We start from the raw sequence: 20,557 nt of genomic DNA, 5'->3' as shown, positions 1-20,557 counted from the left end.
AGACCTCCTAGCCCGTCATCCTGAGGAATGCCCGCTTAATCTCCACCGTTGGTTTGGCCTAATCCGCCGGTGACGGTCAGGCACTCAGGCTCTTGCGACATTGCGTCGCAAGCCACGCCACGCCACGCCGGCGACATGATTTGAGTCGCGCCGCTCCAATCACCCGAGGAAGGGAAGGGACGGGACGGGACGGGAGTGGACTGGACACTGGAGAATATGCTCGCGCGACCGTGTCCTTCCCGAGAAAGCGGCAGCTGCAGGCCCGCAGCCGCGGCCTCGATCTAGCAGCGGTGGCGCTCAATCGAACCGCTCCAACTCCAACGCTGCTGCTATGATGCACGCACGCACGCACGCCGTGTGCGCCTCGCTGCTTTCCTTTCTCACGCACAAGCTGCCGTCTGTCTGCCGATGCTTTCCACCCAAACGGAGCAGCCGCGCCGCCGTGGCACGACCTCCGAAGACCCAGTTTTTGTGGCACAGGACTTTAATGTCGTGACTCTCTAGCGACATGCACCTTCGAACTGCTACCACGACTATCCGCTGCCATATGCCTCTACAGAGCAAGAACAACTAGAGACTCGGCCTGTCGGCGATAAGTGGCTGAAGAGAAGAGAGGAGGCGGCGCCGCTACCGACGATAGGAGGAGACGCTCTCTGGATCATGAGTTTAGTTTTTGTATTGCTTGTTGGTAAAGAATTTGTAATATATTGATGTCAATGATAATATATATATGCACTATTCGTTTTCACGTAATCGTTATACACTAACATTTTATCAAATATTTATGTCGTCGCAACACATGGACATTGCACTGTTGTTTCTTAAAACCATCTTTTATACTTTGCAATTGCCATAATAATACTATATTTTAGGTTAGTTTTAGAATAATATGATTTTTAGAACATTGTTTAGATACAATATTATAAATTATGGTATTTAGATAAAAGCTAGTCATCGTCATGAAAACTTTGATTTACAGTGGATTTTCCAATATAAAAAATACCATGGTTTCCAAGACGCACTTTTTAGAACTGCATAACTTATGACATAATTTTATTATTCCTACAAACTACAGTCTACAGTATTGCCTGGAAACTATAAAAATATTTTTACTTCTGAACAGGCCCGAAGCTGTGTGGTGGCCCTAAACCTCTTCAGTCTTGCTGTTCGGCCCATCAGTCAGGCTTCCGTTCTGACAATATATTCCTATAATCATGCTGCTTGGCCCTAAACCTAGTCCGTTTTCTATTCTTGTATTTATTATTAGTTGCTGCAGTCCAATGCTCAAATATAGTCCATACAGGCCATCAGACCAAGCCTTGTTATTCACTTTTCTGGGCCCAATCCTTCTCTTTGATGCTGGCATAATGCTGTGAAGCAATAGCAGTTAAAAAAACTTTTAGCAGTACCTCATAATACTGTATAAAATTGCTTCTCTTCCTTCACCACATGATTTTGAGACTAACTATTGATCAAAAATTACTTCTCTTCAATTATAATATAGAATAAAATAAAATGCTTACAACTAGCTCGTAAGTCATTGTTGGAACTACCCTATAAAGGTCATGCAGCCAAATCAAACTATTCGTGCGCTCAAGACACGAAGCAAGGAGAAACCCCGTACAAAAGCGAATGGCGAGAACTAGCTATCAGAAAAAAGAATGCAGTTAACCAGACATGGGGAACAAAAAATATGGATCTTCAAATCCTCATTGTCCGCTCCAGAAGGCTGTAGAAGTTACAAAATTGCCTCACAAATTCCCCGTGTCACACATAACCGGAGCTCAAAAATCATCTGTAGTGCCCTCCAAATTTGTATTGCTTGCATGTATCCCAGTTAGCCTCAACAAATTTTCTTTTGTGCCGTGGCTGCAGAAGTGCAGGCTGGATGGATGGACGTTCCACTGTAATGCAAGACATCAATCTACTCTACAAGTCCTCTTTCACATCTTTTAGTCGGATTGGGTGAATTGCGACTCCATTTTGAGCCGATCGAACTCGTCCCCATCTTCCAAGGCGAGGCTCCTGATGGAACAGAAAATTAGTACTGAGCTTGAGATTCCAACATTCACTAAGATCAGAGTCTTGTGGTGCAAAAGGATGAGAAGAAATTGTATCTTTCCACATGGTTCAGCTTGTAGAGCTTAGCAGAACAAAGAGCTTAATTGCAAAAGGATACTAGTTCATAGGCTCTTATGAAACATGTTCACATAAAGGATCCTTTCCTCCCCTCCCCCTCTTCATATCATGAGAAGGTTTCAATGAAGTATACGTAGTAACAAAGGGTAGTAACAAAGGGAGCGTGATATACATCATATACTGACCTGGCCAACACCAGCAACAATAAAACGTCCAGATTTTGCTATGGCAAGAGAATTAACAAATCCATCCTGGCGTGACAAACAAACATGTATCAGCGACACATAGCAATGGTAAGTACAATGCTCAACAATCTTTTACATCATTTGAATGACATAATTAAATTGAGCAAAGGAATGCATTTTAATTTGAAGAGAACTGTGGCTGTGGCAGTTGATCCTGCATGGTATGGGTTTGGCACAGCTAATCAGCAGAACATGAAACAGGTGCGGTATCTGTCTTGACTAAATTCAAGACGAAATTGTCTGACCTCTCCTTGGGAAAACTTATCACAAATCAAAGTATCAAACAAAAACAAATTGGTATCCAGCCTGAAACCACATGCATGGGTTCATATATCAGCGGATGGCTCAGAAATTACATTCTGACTCACAATTTGACCTGAAACGATGCCATGGCTGTGACAGTGCATTTTTTATCTTCTACTAAATGATTGATTACATGTACTCCCAGGAATTCACAAATTGAAAGATTATGACACAAAAAAACAGTAGATGTTGGAAAACACATCTGATAGCTTGCAGATTTACCCGAGCCCGATTCCAATGGATGAAGCAACATACAGCTTTAACATCCTACCCAACAGCCCCAATAAGCAGATTCTGCACCATCATAGGTTGTGCCAAACAGGGCCGAAGCTTAATACGGGATTGCAAGATATTATGTCAGAGAATACATACCCCAAATACTCAGTCATGGAAAAGAAGGGGAGAAAGAAGACATACTCACATTGTCATGGAAAAGCACAGAAGAAACAAGATCACAGAGGTGATAGTGGAGAGCGTTTATGAAATTCTTTCACTAAGTAGGGGCTGATTTCTAAAGCAGCTGGGTTGTACAGACTGAAAAGGTTCAATTTTTTATTAATTGTTTAGTGAGCCACACATGATTATTTTCAGTAGTGCTCTTTGACTTTTAAAATATGATAGTCACTCTGGGGCAAGCATGTCTACTCGCAGAAAGTAAGGAGTGTCAAAAGTGCTAGTCAACAGAACTGAAGGATGAATAAAAATATATACTTTGAAACCTGTCTAAGGGGACTCAAAAGCCTAATAAAGTAACAACCTACCCATTTGCTATGGTTTTTCTTTTGCAGGTTTGATAGTTCATCGTTTCATTGCCACCATTGATTAGTTACATCATCAGCTGCATGGTTCCTTGATCTTCAATTTAAAGCACTTGTGGGTGTTACGGTGAGCAGCAACAATGAAGTGTTTTTGTGGTGAGTTACTAACAAAGTAACTCCCCGATGAAGGCGCTATCAGCGAATCTCTTAGTGAACATCAATCATGGCCTTCCATGAATCAAAACCACAGCTCAGCGAATTAATCTGGTATTATGAAAATCATGTATGCAAATCAACACTCAGTTTCGAGCACACAGAGAAGTCAGACACAGAGCAGTAGGCGTGCATATCAAAGAATATGTGGAGAGCCACATGGGTCCACCTCAAAGCATATCAAAGAGAGCCAGATAGACAAATCGACAAGCGACTCCAAAGAGTCTAGGCCTTATCAGACGAGCACAGATCAATTAAAGCTTGTCTGGGATTGTCTATGGCCACGCGGCCGATCGCACTGGAAAGGAAAAAAATGTGGCTCTGCTCACTGAAAAAAGGAACTTAAAAGAAAAGGATTTGTTCAAAAACTCATCTGCCATCTCACAATAGCACACTATGTGAAGGATGGGACAAAGCAGAGAGGATGACGATTCCCTATGCCCGCAACTGAACTGAGATGGCATGAGCAAGAAGCCATCTGGTTCTCTCAAAGGCGATGGCTTCCTTAAGCCCCACAAATCAGAACCACAACAACAGCCACAGACTCAAAAGCAAAAGCAAAAACATGGAGCTCAGGCAATAAAAACAAGAAACAAAGAAAAATACGAAGATCAAAAGCTTGATGAAGTATGGCTGTGGTGGCGACTCCATATGACCAGGATTTCGATCCAATGGCTATGGTGTATTTGATCAACCACAAAAGGTAAGTTCTAAACTTGAGGAATGCATGACAGAAAATGACATGGATGTCATCTGTTGAATGAGGCTATGGTGTATTTTGATCAAGTGCAAAAGATAAGTTCTAAACTTGTGAAATCCATGACAGAAAAATGACACGGACACCATCTATTGTGTGCTTTTGAAATATATGAGATCAAGTAGGTGGTCATGTATAAATGGATGCTATGAAGAGTAAAATAATTGAGGGGAAAATGAGAGAGTGGCACCAAATCTGCATACATGTCTTAACACAAAAGGCTGGTTTAGCTTGTATAACAGGCCAGGTGGAGTAACCATCCAAAACTCTATATTCTCCACTCCCTTATTCACAGATAGTAGCCAACCCAAGTTAACCATAGTATGGACTCTGACAAATAGCTATACAGGATAAAGTTCGCTAAGGTACCCAAAGTATTGAACGAATTAATAGATACAATTAGATTTGTTAAGGAGACAGAGTTGGCAATACATTGGAAATTTGAAGAATGTCTGATTCAGAATTACACTCTACAGTCTTCCAACTAATAAACACCTTGAAATAACAGACAATGTTTATCTGCACAGTCAGCAGAAAACATATATGTCCCTGGACATTTCAAAGCAACTACTTACATTCCACTCCTCCATTCACAAATAAACAATGTTTTGAAGTTATCTGAAGTCAACCATTTCAAACTTTTATTACAAATTATGGTTTTTTTTTGTGTGTATTAGTTAGGATATTGAAATAATACATGATTTGTGTTGAAAATTAGTTTATATAATAAGTATAGGATACTTTTGACATGTGTTACAAACATATTGTAGCAAAACATTGTGGTAAAAAATTGAGCACATCTACATGTCATTAATGAATCAAGTATTTGTAACTGGAGCGAATATGATAGACTTAGAAATTACCAAAGGACCTAGACTGATTTAAGAAATCCCATTAATGACCTTTAATTGAGCACATCTACATGTCAGTCTCAACAATAGATATCAAGGTGCAAATGCATTGATCACTTAATCTAAGAACTGAGATGGATATAATATTCAAGACTATGTTCAGCAAAATGAATCAAGTAACAAGAGTATCATACCAGTTTCAAATCGAATAATGGCTCGGCTCCCTTAGAATCAGGTTTGATAGCCCAGAGACGAACTAAACCATTTCCTGCTCCTGATGCAACAAGGTCAGAACCTCTTCTTGCAGCAACAGTACCAACCCATGACTGGGCTGCGGATGGCACATTTTCCGGTTTATGCATTCCATTTTCTGCATTGAAACATGAGATGTGAAGCATTAAGGATTCCACAAATATAAGGTACAACTATAGTAGTAAAACCATGATGCAAAGTAGTACTAAAGCTGAAGGCCAACTTAACAATAATTGAAGAGATGGTGAAAAGAAAACAGACTAGTGAATAGGAAAACCTTGCACCCATAAAGAGGGTATCATCTTACCTTTAGGTGACTCGTCATCATTGTCAACTGAATTAAGGTTAGTACACAATACTGGATGAGCATTTTTTATTATAAGGATAGGCTTTTTCCTCATTATGCTCCAAAGCTCAATGCTTCCATCATCAGATCCAGACAAAAACTCCTTGTCATCAATGAAGCAGCAGCACTCTAAAGATGCGGCAGCAGGAGCACGGAACACTAACTGCGACTCTTCTGGAATCTGTCCAAGAACAAGGAGACTTCAACTGACAAAGTAAACTGCAGTATCTACAACATGAATCCATCGCATCTACCTGAAGGATGCTCCTACAAACCACAGTCTGCCATATAGTAGTTAACCTAGAGGTTTCCTATACCTAAACAAAAACTAAAAAAAACACCTAGAGGTTTGCATCATACTCATACACAAACACAGCTTGAAATTACTCTATGCATATGAAAGCAATGTCATATAGTCAATAGTAGAGAATCTACAAACTTCTCTAAAACTATTTTTGTCATTGCTTTGACAAGAATAGTGTACGTGACATTGTTTTAGGTCTCAATCCTCAGAAAAACTTGCAAATAATCATAATTTATAAAAATAATAAAAACCTCAACAAAATTGTAGCATTCGTACCAACATTCAGTAATTACTGGTCTAACTGAAAGCATGTAGTCTCTGAAACAATACCGAGGAAAAATGGAAGAGCCAGGTCAAACAGGATGGCATCAATGTTGCTTCTGTGAACTAAAGGGCTAAGTGGTCTTTCGGCAATGGGTACCATAGTGGATTGGAAACAGAATTTCCGTATAAAGCCTAGTGATCCTTTATTAGATAATTTCATCCAGTTCACCGGAAAAAATCTTCTGCACTATATGATCTGGGTGACAAACACAAATCACATATGTACTTAGTTACAAAATTACCTTCCAAAGATGCATCGTACGGTCCCGTGCTACAGTTAGAATCCTGTCTTTACTAAGTGCATCCATTGTCAAGATTTCATTCTGATGCCCATATAGACAGTTCATGTATGTCCTATCCTCAGCATTCCACTGCATTATTGATCGATCAAAAGAACCAGAGAACAGCTCTGAAGAGTCCGGAGCAAAAGCAAGACAAGATATTGGTCCCCGATGGCCGCTAAATGCCTGCAAAAATAAATAATTGCATTATTGAACGTTGTTAAATAGACTGGATCCAAAAGAGGTTCAGCATAATTGTTGTCTCATTAAATTGTCTCAGCTTAACTATACCTACAGTTTCTCTTATTATGATTTCGTCAGTGTATATTACTCCCTCCTTTCCAAATTATAAGATATTTTAGCTTTTCTAGATACGTTGCTATATCTTAAGACATAGTGTATATCGTACATAGCAAAAGCTATGTATCTAGAAAAGCTAAAACATCTTAGAAATTGTTGGAATGGAGTACATGATTAATGTGGCTCGCCATAGCAAGGCATGTGTTTTTCTTCAGACTACATATTACACTGATTATATTCTAAACCTGGAAGCATTGGATCTGGTTTCGTTTCATCAATCAGCATGTTTAATTTACAATTATAACTGAATTATGTATTACTCAATTTCTAAGGGTCTGTTTGGTTGGGTTGTGGCTGTGAAAAAACTGTTGTGGGTTCTGAACTGTGAAAAAAAAGTTGTTGTGGCCTATGAGCTGTAAAAAAGCTAAAAGCCATTTGGTGGAAGCCACTAAAAGTTCTTCCATACATATTTGCAAAGTTCTTCCATCCGAAAGCCGCTAAAAGCAGGCGCTTTCAATTTTGCACTGCGAGAAAGCCGGCTTCTTGGAAAAAAAACTGTTGGCTGAATTGGGCCCTTTGGTTTGGCTTTTGGCTTTTACGGGGTAAAAGCCACAGCCAAAAGCCAAACCAAACACACCCTAAACAATGTTGTGGATAGTCAACTAGCAAGATATTTATGAACATTGATGAATGATGCTCAAAATGCATGGAGAATATAGATAGATTTGATCCAACCAAACTGTCTTCCAAATATATCTGAAAATCACAAAGTACAACTCCTAAATCAGAATCATACCTGTATGTGCTCCCGTGACCTAACATCCCATAGATGGATATGACGGTCCAAGCCACCGCTTGCCAAGTAACGACCATCAGAACTGGCAGCTAAAGCCAGCACTTGCTTGCTTCTTTTAGCTGATATTGGTGGTTTTGCGTGATGTGAAACCAACACATTTTCACTTGGCCATATATACTTCTCACATTTCCCAGTTTCAACATCCCAATGCATAATAATTCCATCTTTTGATGCTGAAAATCCCTTATCACTATCCTTGGATAGAGCAACAGCAGTAACAGGTTGCCGGTGCTTCACAAGAACCTTAAAGCCATCCTGAGGGCCCGGTGGTAATACCCTGCAACAATTTCACAAAGTTTAGTAATTTGCACTAGTCCAGACACAGTTTTTATGGTCAGCTGTACAAATAGAATTTCAGTGTCAATGTTGAACTTAAATAGACATGGCATTCTTTTAATAAGGCTGTTTAGTGAAAGCTTGTAGAATGCATAAAAGATTCAATTGTTATGACATGACATTTTATTAATAAGGACATCACTGTTATGACACTGGAGACCATAACCATATTACATCCATTGTTTTCAAGTCATCCGATTAATCGTGATTAGTCGTGATTAATCGTCCAAGTCGTTATGGACCAGTCGTGATTAATTGCCCAAATCGTCCGACTAATCGTGATTAATTGCCCACGTTGGTCAGCCAGAACGACCAGCAAGTCGTCCGACTTGAAAACCATAATTGCATCTCAGATAATTGATTCAATACTGACTTCAGCACCTTCCACTTCAATATATGAATCATACATGGTCTCCGTTCCCTGCCTGGAGACCATATATGATTCCTTTTGGCCATATTTCAAGTTTTAACAGAGTTATGTAGACTAGCTAAACAGATCCCACCTGGACTAAAATATGACGCAATGCAACCAACAGCACCAAAGAAAGGGGTGGCAATGAACCTTAGTCCCCATTATGCAAACATGTTCATGCTAACTAAATTGCTCATTTTGTAAATAATGCAACGAAAAACTTACGTTTGGGGGCAGTTTCAAGCATTAAAAACAAATACATCGTGCAAAAACATTAGCATCTAGGTGGGAGATGAGGTTACTACTCTATGGTTTCCTGGTAATATTTCAGTATTCCTCAAAGTATTGAAGTTGCCCCTCGTTCTATAGATCAGCAGGGACCTGCTACAATACACGCACCTAGTTTTTCACTTCTCAGGGGATGTGTAGGAACTGTCTGATTCGAATCAAACATGAAACCAAAGCCTCCCTCCCTCCCCCTCTATGTTCTTGGCTGGCAGCACCCTGCCTCAACGATCCATCTGCCCCTTTTTAAGCCAGAATCACCCAGTAGCCTGAAAACCCAAAAGTCTAACCCCTACCAGCCACTGCTCGAAATTGATGTGCCTTGTTGTGCCATCACCTGAAATTTCACAAATTTCCGTCGCCTGATGTATAGTTGTGTTTAATATAGTCCAAACTAGAGACCAGCATTTTCATATAATTAATCCCTGGGACACAAATGGTGCTCCTATTCTTAGCACTGACTTGTAGCCCCCTTTCCCAACCCCAATGGCAGGGTTGCAATGTAATTTGCTTCAAAAGGAATTAACCAGTAGCTAAAGAGCTCCACTCCAATCACTACCCTGAACCAAAAGAGGTTATGTTCCTCCATTTGTGAAATTACGAGCTGTGGTTACTTGCAAACCCCAAATGAATTACTCAATGGTAGTGGAGCAGGTAAATATACTAAACTCGCACATAAACAGATACATCTGACAAACTACCATTCTGGAGATAACTGGAGGGTAATTTGTTTCTAACCTCGCAGCAATCTCCCTCCGCTTCCTGCCGCTCTCCTCAAGCTGCTTTCTCTGCAGGATCTCCGCCACCCGTCTCCCTCCCGACTCGTCCTCGTCGTCATCCTCCTGCCCCCTCTTAGCGACCTCAGTGACCTTCTTCAGCCACTCCTTCGTCATCCGCATCTTCTTCTCCCCCACCGTCTCCTCGTCCTCCTCCTCCCTACCGCGCTCGTCCCCATCCTCATCAAATCCGCCCCCAAACGCAGCCACGCCATCGTCGTCGCTGTCCTCGCTCTCGATGTCCTCGTCACGGCCTCCACGGCGGCGCTTGGGCTCGGACTCGAAGAAGGGATCGTCGTCCCCTCCGCCGCCGCCACGTCGGGAGCCCGGGCGGGGCTTGGGGCGCGAGGCCCGCTTGCGGGGGCGTGGCGCCATAGTGGCTGATGGGGAGAGCGATCGCTTACGCTTGGGCTAGGACTTAGGTGGAGGGCCACGCGGTGCTTCGCCGCCGCCGTGATGCGCGCGAGACGGCGAGAGTGTGGGCCTGTGGGGGGAAGCGAGGAACGAAGCGACGGGCGGCGGAAAGACGAGGGTTTAAGACAGTACTACAGTAGCGGAGTGACCGAAAACGCGGCCATCTTTGTCGCAACTTATTTTCAGCTTATTCACAAATATAAGCAGAAGTTCTACCAAACAGACAGCTTCAGTAGCTTATCAGTTTAGCTGCTTCTCAGAATACATTAAGCAGTCAACAAGCAGAAGATGATTTTCACCAACTTATCAGATAAGCTGCTTTTTCAACAAGTAGCAGTTGTGCCAAACATGGCGACGGCCTATGCGAAATGAATCAAATGCTGCAATTAGGTTTTCGGGCGGCCCTATATTTATGTTTATTAAAAAATTATATATCTCTGTCTCTATCTCTACTATATTAAAACATCAGTTTCAATAGTCGTTCTGCGTCATCTTTTTACAAATAATCACTTACTTCTATTTTAAATTAACCCGTTGCACGTCTGTCCCCTCTACGCAACCAACATCCACGTCACAAACCACACCTCCGCGTATAGATGGCCAAACGGGCGGCTCGGCACGGGCCCGCTAAGCCCGACGCCCACAGCTTCGACCCAGGCACGTCACGGCGGCCTGCTGACCGTGCCGGGTCGACTCGTTATGCAGGATGTGGGGTTCGAACCAACGCCCTGATGGAAGGAGGGCAGGAGACATTGAGTGAAGACGTTTAACCAGTAGAACATCATGCTTATATGTTTTTAATATTGAATATAAATTGTACATATGTATATACGATTTTTTATAAATAAAAATATATAATCGTGTCGGGTCGGCCCAGCACTATGGACCGAGGCTACGGCCCAAGCACGGCACGACGCTCGTGCCGGGCTGGTCCAGGCACTATTAAATGGGTCGTGCCCAGGGTCAGTCTGTCAGACACAACCCATTTGATCATTTATACCTCTGCACGATAACGATGATTTTTGCCTCAGTTGTCATCATCTCGTTCGTCATTCTGCTTCTTTTCTCTCTCCCCTCATGCCTCTGCCTCCGTGCTACCCCATTCTCGGCAGAGGGCATGGGAGCAGGCGCCTCCTCCCTATTTTCGTCCGACACCAGTTCCAACACCGGCCCGCGTAGTGGCTATTGCGCGTCCACGAGGACGTTTCACAGCATTCGTGCACCATCATTTTTGCCCGTCGTCGGACGTCCCATTCGTCTTCCCGGCCTTCGCTTTGTTCTTCCTCCCCAGCCTACTGCCCCCGCCCATGGTCGCAGCCACGAGCCGACCGACACTTGTTGACACGGGTACGGGCGAGTCGATCTTGCTCCCAGCCTTTCTCCGTGTGTGCCGTCGAGGAGGATGCGGTGGCGCCTGCCACGCTTAGTTTATCTTGGCGGTGAGGAGTCCAAGTCTGAGATATTAGACAACCAAGGTCCGTAGCGCGGCAGCAGTCGACATATGATAGAGTGGTGGTGGTGTTGTGTCGCCTCGGCGGGTCCAGGGCTGGAAAGGCACTCACATTCTCTTGCCCTTCTTGGATTGACGCCTGGTGCGGGTGCCTCTCGGTTTGGAGTTGCTCCGGTTGGGCTTCTTTTTCCGCTTGTGTGCTCTCTCACTATATATATCTAGCGGTATACTACCTATGTCGCCTCCAGATGCCAAGGTTTTCGTCGTGTCCTTCTCCAGCAACGAACAGGTATGCCCACCTCTTCCTTTCCCTTCCTGCTCTACGAAACATTGAAAGTGGGGGAGGCGAGGGGTGGGGGTCCCTGATTTGCTTCCTATGGTACTCATTCGATGGCTCAGCATCGCCTGTCTACATGGTTTTTCCCTTACCACGGTGTAGACTCAGTATGCTTCTACTGCTTCTATGTACCTATCGCTCATCCTTCTGACATTGCAAAAAATATTGTGTTGTTCCTCTGTTGTTTTGGGTGTTAGTTTTTTGTGCTAAGGACTGAACATAATTTGGGTGTGTTAATACGTTATTTATTGTATGCATGTGGTTTGCGTTCTTCTGATGATGGCTCATGAATCGTGCAAAATATGTGTTAGGATTTGAAGATCCATGGGAGCACTACCAGAGGGTGCTCGTCCCTTGTGTTATTGGCTCTTGCATGCATTAGGTCGTTTCTGAGACCACAATGGCGCAATGGACTCCATGGTGTTTGAGGTTGCTGAATTGGATGGAGCAGCAATGATTTGTCACGCTAACAGTAAAAGGGAAGATTTATTGGTTTTAAACGTTAGTAATTGCTATGAAGTACCATAATTTGTATGGAGAGCATTCAGTTTTTATTGACGCCTGACTTTAGCAACCACTCCATATTTTGATATATCTTTTTTTATAGGTTTGAGTTTATGTAACTTATTTTAGAAACTTGAGCTAACAAACTTCCTCTTATTTGGTCTTTGTATGGTGGAATTATGTCATTGTATAATCTATGTTTGTTTATTCAGTCGTTTTGAACTCTCTTCTAATCGCTTCTTTCATTGTCTATGTTGTACTAAGACATATTGGATGTAGTAAACAACATCAGTTAGTCAAATAAAAAATATTATGCGGAGAGTGGAGACAATCAATAAAAAATCTTGAGATCTTTTTGGTGGATAGTTTACGTGGATATTGTTGTGAGTCATCGCAATGCACGGTCAACCGACTAGTTTTATTTTAGCTATCTCTTCTTCCTCCTTTCTTAGTTGTCTACCCACACAATTAAACGCAGCAAGTGTTCAATTCTACCGGCAGAACCATAGGGTTCGAGAACAACGTGATCCAGGTGATTCCGCACGTAACTGAAAGTAAATCACAGGAATCAAAAGTAAATCACGGGTAAATCACAGGAAAAAGGAAGTAACGACAATTAGAAATTCAGAATTGATGTCGCCCTGTTCCACACCCGCCAAGTGTCCTATGACACATATGTTTAAATGGTAAAAATAATATTTTAACTCTAAATTATATCTGGTTTCAGAAGATGAACCGAGTGTGAATCATAAACGTGTCAGAATCCAAATCACGTACACAATGATTACATAAATGTCATATCATTGTCTTAAACTTTAAATAATTCAACAATTGTTTTTAGTTAGCAGGTATTTATCGCAAAGTCAAGTTTTAGCATTATCTCAAGATTATCAACACATAAATCACATCCTCATCAAGGAACATCGTTACAAATATCATAACCAAACCATAACCAGAACCATAATACCTCTAACCAATGAGGCTCCCAAGGCCGCTCTTAACTATGAGCATAGCTGATTTATTAGTTGTTGAGCACTAAAAATATCATGGAGTACGCTCTGGCCTAGAGGCTGGACGATCCGCGGTATGACTGTCCGCGATGGTGGCACGGACGGTCCGCGCGTGCGCATAATCATTTACGTCTCCTCGTTTCTTGTGGGATTTGTTAGCAAAACCTCTAGGATTAACTCGGGACCAACTTGTAACGTGTCCAGATCTCCCACTCTTATATAGATGAAGGGGTACGGCCAATTGAAGCCCCCATAATCAATCCAATCAAACCTACTTATCAATTTTACCTTATTTGCATTATTCTTCTCATTCTTTAGGAGTAGGAGTAACATAGCCTTAGCTTAGCCCTAGTATTAGTCTTCCTTGACCTATTTCTTCACCTCTCTTCATCTCGGTGTCGTCTAGAAGCATCTTGGGTGGCAATGCCGACCCCAAGGCACACCCAGGATTTCTCCTCCCCTGATGGGGTCCCTCTCAAGAGGTGAGATCTGGGTTTCCTGCAAAGAAGAAGACCTCTGCGCCAGTCGTAGACTGTCTAAGCTCTAGTCGCGGACCATATGGAAGCATGCTAAGAGGGAGCAACTCCTGCGTTGCGGTCGCGGACTATCTGGCCCTGTGCCACGGACTGTCCACGCTCCTGAGAGCACCTAGAGGAGGTGAAAAGATGATCATATAAAATTAAATCTAAACAACACAAACTTGGTTTATACAAAGTGTTAGTGAGCACTAACACCGAGTGCATGAGAAGAGACAAGAATGTAGAACTCTTCACTTGATTGCTCCTTTAATATGAGTATTAAACTTAGGAGCAATATTGCTAGTGAGTAGAGAAGTCAAAAGGACATTAATCGCAATAATTAAAATGGACAAGAGACACAACGATTTTTATCATGGTTCGGCCAATGCCTACTCCGTGTTGCGATGACTGTGGGGGACAAATGTCCCCCGGGTCCACTAGAAGGCCATAAGACATCGCGAAAGGCCTTGGGCCCATTGTTTCGCAAGGCCATCCCTTCGTGGGCCTGGGGAGGAACATCTGGCGGAGCAGATCGACACAAGGATGGATCAACTTGAGCCCAGACGGCCCAATGGATTTAAGCGATTATCCACAGCAATAACCCGACTTTCCCGCGCTGCGTCCTCAAGCGTCGGAACTGAATGACGAAAAGTCGGCAGAATTATAGGAAGATAGGCGCAGGCGATTAGGCATATGTTGTTATCATATCCGCATGTAGCGCCCCACGGTCGAGTATATAAGGCCTAGGGGGCACCCCCTCAAAAACATCTCACTCATTAGCCATCTACTTAGCTCTCTAGCATCTCTCATACTAGAGAACCCCCCTGTAACCCGCCACATAAAAGATCCACACCAGGATGTACGGTGTTACGCATCTCAAAGCGGCCCGAACCTATACAATATTGTCTACTGCCACTCGTGCATCTGGCATGAACCATCGAGCTACAGTCTGTAACATCGTCCTACTCCAAAAAGCACCTCGAGGGGCAACCCTGGGTGCGCGATCGGACCCGAAACACCGACAGCTAGCGCGCCAGGTAGGGTGTTCTCAATTGGTATCGGAGTCGTTCTCTTCACGAAAGGGACTAATCGCCCGAAGAGATGGATCCTAAGGGAAAGGGGATGGTGGTCAACGACAAGGAGAAGGAGTCCATCTTCAACGAGCCGAGAGACGACAAGCCCACTGACTCTGGCTCAAGTCATAAGAAGAAGGACGGGAAGAAGAAGAGGCGCATCAAGAAGATTGTCTACTACGACAGCGACAAGTCTTCTTCTTCCCCAAGAGACGACGACTACGACGAGAAACAGAAACCTGATAACTCAAATTTTTCATTTGATTATTCTCGTATTCCGTATAATTCCAATGCCCATTTGCTTTCTATTCCTCTTGGTAAACCTCCACACTTTAATGGAGAGGACTACGCTTTTTGGAGTCACAAAATGTGTAGTCACCTTTTCTCTCTTCATCCTAGTATTTCGGAGATAGTTAAGAATGGAATGCAATTTGATAGTACAGATAACCCTGTATTCATTAACGAACAAATTCATAAAAATGCACAAGCTACCACTGTTTTGTTAGCATCGTTGTGCAGGGATGAATACAACAAGGTGAGCGGCTTGGACAACGCCAAGCAAATATGGGACACCCTCAAGATATCGCATGAGGGGAACGACGCCACCATGATCACCAAGATGGAGTTGGTGGAAGGCGAGCTAGGAAGGTTCGCAATGATCAAGGGTGAGGAGCCAACGCAAACGTACAACAGGCTCAAGACCCTGGTCAATAAGATCAGGAGCTATGGAAGCACGATATAGATGGACCACGACGTCATCCGACTTATGCTCAGGTCTTTCACTGTTATTGACCCTCATCTTGTGAACCTCATACGTGAAAATCCCAGGTACACAAAGATGACGCCCGAGGAGATACTCGGAAAGTTTGTTAGTGGGCGTATGATGGTCAAGGAAGCAAGATATGTTGATGATGCATTAAACGGCCCCATGCTCGTCTACGAGCCTCAACCCGTTGCTCTCAAAGCAACAAGTAGCAGGGAGGTGCTACCAAGCAAGGTGGCACAAGTTGAGGCGGCCGGGCTAAATGAAGATGAGATGGCTCTCATCATCAAGCGCTTCAAGACTGCATTGAAAGGACGCAAGGATTACCCCAACAAGAGTAAAGCAAAGGGAAAGCGCTCCTGCTTCAAATGTGGTAAGACATGTCATTTTATTGCACAATGTCCCGATAATGAAAATGACCAAGGAGAAGAAAAACATGGGAAAAAGGAGAAGAAGAAAAGCTATAGGAAGGCTAAAGGCGAGGCGCATCTTGGCAAAGAATGGGACTCGGACTGCTCGTCATCCGACTCCGATGATGAAGGATTGGTACCCTCGGCCTTCAACAAATCCTCTCTCTTCTCCAACGAACGCCACACCTGCCTCATGGCAAAGGAGAAAAAGGTAAGCGTTCGAGAAACCCCTAAGTACTCTACTTCTAGTGATGAAGATTCTAGTGATGATGAAGTAGATTATACTAGCTTGTTCAAAGGCTTAGATAGAGCAAAGGTAGAAAAGATCAACGAATTGATTGATGCTTTAAATGAAAAGGATAGACTTCTAGAGAGGCAAGAGGACATTTTGTATGAGGAGCATGACAAATTTGTTAGTGTTCAAAAGTATCTTGCCATAGAAATTAAGAGGAATGAATTACTATCTTCTGAGTTATCTACTTGCAACGAATCTATCTCTAGCTTAAAGACTTTGAATGATGATTTAAGTACTAAGCTAGAAGTAGTTAACAAATCTAGTTCTTGTGTAGAGCATGTTGTCATTTGTAATAGGTGTAAGGATTTTGATGTTAATGCATGTGTAGAGCACCTTTGTCAGCGTTTCGACCCCGGGGGGTCCCTGGACCGACGAGTAAATTGTCGCTGCGTGCCCCAACCCAGATGGGTCGGTGCAAGACGGAACACAAGGAGGGGAGAACCGTGGCTTCGTGTTGTCCTGCGCCCAGGGTGGATGCGCTTGCAGTAGGGGGGTACAAGCGTTCGCGAGGGAGAGAGAGAGAGCCTGCTCGTCAGCCTGTCCTCCCGCGCGGCCACCTCCCGTACGAGGGCCCTGAACCTTCCTTTTATAGATGTAAGGAGAGGGTCCAGGTGTACAATGGGGGGTGTAGCAAATATGCTAACGTGTCCGGCAGAGAGGAGTTAGAGCCCTATGTACATGCCGACGTGGCTGTCGGAGAGGTGTTAGTGCCCTGTGCATGTGATGTCGTGGCCGTCGGAGGAGCGCTTGAGCCCTGTAGAAGCACAGCTGTCGGGGCTGTCGGGACCTTGCTGACGTCTCCTTGCTTCCGTAGGGGGCTGAGAACCACCGTCGTCATGGGAGCATGCGGGGTGCCATCATTACTTGTTTACCGGGGCGAGCCAGATGGGACGCCGGTCTTGTTCCCCGTAGCCTGAGCTAGCTAGGGGTAGGGTAATGATGTACCCCCTGCAACGTGGTCGGTCCGAGCCCAAGGTCGGGCGAGGCGGTGACTCCTCTGAGGTCGAGGCGGAGATCGAGCCCTGGGGTCGGGCGAGGCGGAGACCGTCTGCCGAGGTCGAGGCAGGGGCCGAGCCCTGGGGTCGGGCGAGTCAGAGACTGTCTTCCGAGGTCGAGGCGGGGGCCGAGCGAGGCGGAGACCGTCTGCCGAGGTCGAGGTTGAGGCCGAGCCCTGGGGTCGGGCGAGGCGGAGACCGTCTTCCGAGGTCGAGGCGGGGGCCGAGCCCTGGGGTCGGGCGAGGCAGAGACCGTCTTCCGAGGTCGAGGCGGGGGCCGAGCCCCGGGTCGGGCTAGGCGGAGCTTCCTATGGCGCCTGAGGCTGGACTCGGCTGCTGTCAGCCTCACCCTGGCAGGTGGCACAGCAGTCGGAGCAGGGCAGGCAGCGCTGTTTTCCTGTCAGGTCAGTCAGTGGAGGGGCGAAGTGACTGCGGTCACTTCGGCCCTACCGACTGAGGAACACATGTCAGGATAAGGTGTCAGGTGATCCTTGCATTGAATGCTCCTGTGATACGATCGGTTGGCGAGGCAATCTGGCCAAGGTTGCTTCACTGCGAAGCCTGCCCGAGCTGGGGCTTCGGGCGAGTCGAAGGTGCGCCCGTTGCTTGAGGAGGCCCTCGGGCGAGGCGTGAATCCGCCTGGGTCTACTATTCCTGTCCGAGGCTGGGCTCGGGCGAGGCGAGATCGTGTCCCTTGAGTGGACAGAGCCTTGACCTGAATTGCGCCCATCAGGCTTTTGCAGCTTGTGCTGATGGTGATTACCAGCCGAGTTTAGGAGTCTTGGGGGTACCCCTAATTATGGTCCCCGACAGTAGCCCCCGAGCCTCAAAGGGAGTGTTGGTACTCGCTTGGAGGTGTTGGGGGCCTTCGGCTTACGAAGGTCCTCAAAAACATAATTTGACAATGTTTCTGGAGTATAATACATGAGGAGGTACCTTCGGACACGAACCCTTCGGATAAGTCAAAATTGCTGGATGAAGAAACACAAAGAGAACGAAGGATGGAACAGAGCCGAAGCTGTGCGCAAGGAAGCTTCGGCATGATGGCAGAAAGGAGGAAACCGACTTAAAGAGGAAAAGACTATTTAGACCTCGATAGATTACTATAGAGTTATTATCAAAAACAAAGGGCCTAAATGTAATTTTACAAGGGCTGCGACCCGTGCCTATAAATAGGTGAACAGTACTCCTGTACTGTTCACGCCGACTTGGCATTTGCTCTTGCATCACGCTTGTACTTTTACCTTCTTTCAAGTCAAAGGTATATTTGTAACCCAACATCATTTCTATTCTTCTATAGCAATAAAATAAAAATGAGTTGATAATGATACATAACTATTCATGTTATCTATTATATTCCATGTAATTCCCTTTTCATTATGATATGTAATGTTTATGAAGGTATGTCCTTCATAACCTTCGTTCGAAGATCATTATATCTCAAGGGAAATAATGCTTCGAAGGACGAAGGACTTTAACGTTTAACGTTTTCTGTGTTGTCTTGTTCTTAATTCTTAGCATTTGAGAACAAGTCCCCAACATTGGCGCCCACCTCCGGTGAACTCACTTCCACTTTTTGAGTTTCGAACACCTTCGGCAAGCATCGACCTTCGTCATGCCGCCAAAGAAAGCTTCAGCGACAGGGACTGCAGCTCTGCAGCCGCTGGACCCGAACCAGAAGACCCTTTCTCTTCGAGAGGCCCGAAGCCAGAAGAGGAAGGCCACCAGTCCAAAGCCTCAGGAGGACGACTTGGACCAAGAGATCAGGAACATGGAGATGCTCCATCAGCAAGTACAAAGGAAGAAGGAAAAGATGGCTCGGCTAGGTGATCTGCAAAGGCAGATAGATGAAGCTTCTGAAGAAGTTCGTCATCTAGCTCAAGATGAGCAGAACCGAAGGCCTCAGCACAGAGAGCTTCATCAAGAGGGCTTCTTCAACGAGGATGACTGGTATGAGGATTTCCATCATGGAAATTTTGCTTTTGATGATGCTTCCCCTCTGTCAGCAGAACTGCAGCCTACACCTTGGCCCCCATCTTACAAGCCACCCCAGCTTCCCATGTACGACGGACACTCAGACCCAAAGCAGTTTTTGATGAGCTACGGAGCAACCATATCTTCGTATGGTGGCAATACTGCAGTCATGGCGAAGTCTTTCGTCATGGCTGTCAAGAATGTTGCACAAACCTGGCACTCTTCTCTTCGGCCAGGAACAATCACGTCATGGTAGAAGCTGAAGGACATGCTGATTACCAGTTTCCAAGGGTTTCAAACGAAGCCGGTCACCGCTCAAGCTTTATTCCAGTGCACCCAGGATCACGAAGAATACCTTCAGGCGTATGTCCGAAGGTTCTTGCGTCTGAGGGCACAGGCACCAACGGTGCCCAATGAAATTGTAATTGAGGCCATGATCAAGGGGCTTCGGCCAGGACCTACGGCCCAATACTTCGCCAGGAAACCCCCTCAGACCCTGGAAAAGCTGCTCCAAAAAATGGATGAATACATCCGCGCTGATAATGATTTTCGTCAAAGAAGAGAGGAAGCTTACAGGTTCTCCGAAATGACCAGAGGCTTCGGAGGGAGAATCCTCCCAAGACATGTAAGATCAATCCATTCCACTCAAAATGATGACAGAGGAAGTCAGCAACAGCGGCCACAATATTCCTCTCAGGCTTCGGGGCAACAACAGAGCTATCTTCGGCCGCCAACTCCAAGGGGTAGAGGCGCCAGGGGCTTCGGAGGAAGATTTGTGGACCAGCCCAGGAAAATTTATTGCTTATTTTGCGGTGAGGACAAGGGCCATACTACCAGGATGTGCCATGTCACCATCCAGAAACAGAAAGAGATAGCAGAAGTTGCAGCCCAACAAAGCCAGCCGAAGCAAGTTATGCATACTGCTTCATATCACTCACCGTACATTCCAGAATATGTGGGTAACCATCCTGCAACTTCTGTTGCTTCGGCAAGCCAACCTCAAGCGTCTTGGCAACAGCCCCCACCTCCACCACCAATGCAACGAGGCCAGCAGCCAGAAGGGAGTCAGCACTCTC

The 20,557-nt window shown here is 44.9% G+C and overlaps 1 protein-coding gene and 1 non-coding gene across 2 annotated transcripts; both read right to left on the bottom strand.

Annotated features, from left to right (window-relative positions):
• Positions 1-1,470: 1,470 nt before the first annotated feature.
• Positions 1,471-10,284, bottom strand: LOC100273551 (U3 snoRNP-associated protein-like EMB2271). Its single transcript, NM_001147969.1, has 7 exons — positions 9,701-10,284; positions 7,870-8,206; positions 6,735-6,959; positions 5,826-6,045; positions 5,461-5,636; positions 2,325-2,390; positions 1,471-2,025 (listed from the first exon to the last, which is right to left on the bottom strand). Exons 1-7 carry the CDS (start codon positions 10,111-10,113, stop codon positions 1,930-1,932), a joined length of 1,533 nt encoding a protein of 510 aa, NP_001141441.1. The 5' UTR covers positions 10,114-10,284; the 3' UTR covers positions 1,471-1,929.
• Positions 3,595-3,716, bottom strand: LOC111590756 (small nucleolar RNA snoR83). Its single transcript, XR_004855793.1, has one exon. It is a non-coding gene; the product is annotated as a small nucleolar RNA snoR83 (small nucleolar RNA).
• Positions 10,285-20,557: the final 10,273 nt, after the last annotated feature.

The sequence above is a fragment of the Zea mays genome, chromosome 1, assembly GCF_902167145.1.
Source record: "Zea mays cultivar B73 chromosome 1, Zm-B73-REFERENCE-NAM-5.0, whole genome shotgun sequence".
Lineage (NCBI taxonomy): Eukaryota > Viridiplantae > Streptophyta > Magnoliopsida > Poales > Poaceae > Zea > Zea mays.
The sequence above is the reverse complement of the archived record's forward strand: the minus strand, read 5'-3'. Positions and strand labels throughout refer to the sequence as shown.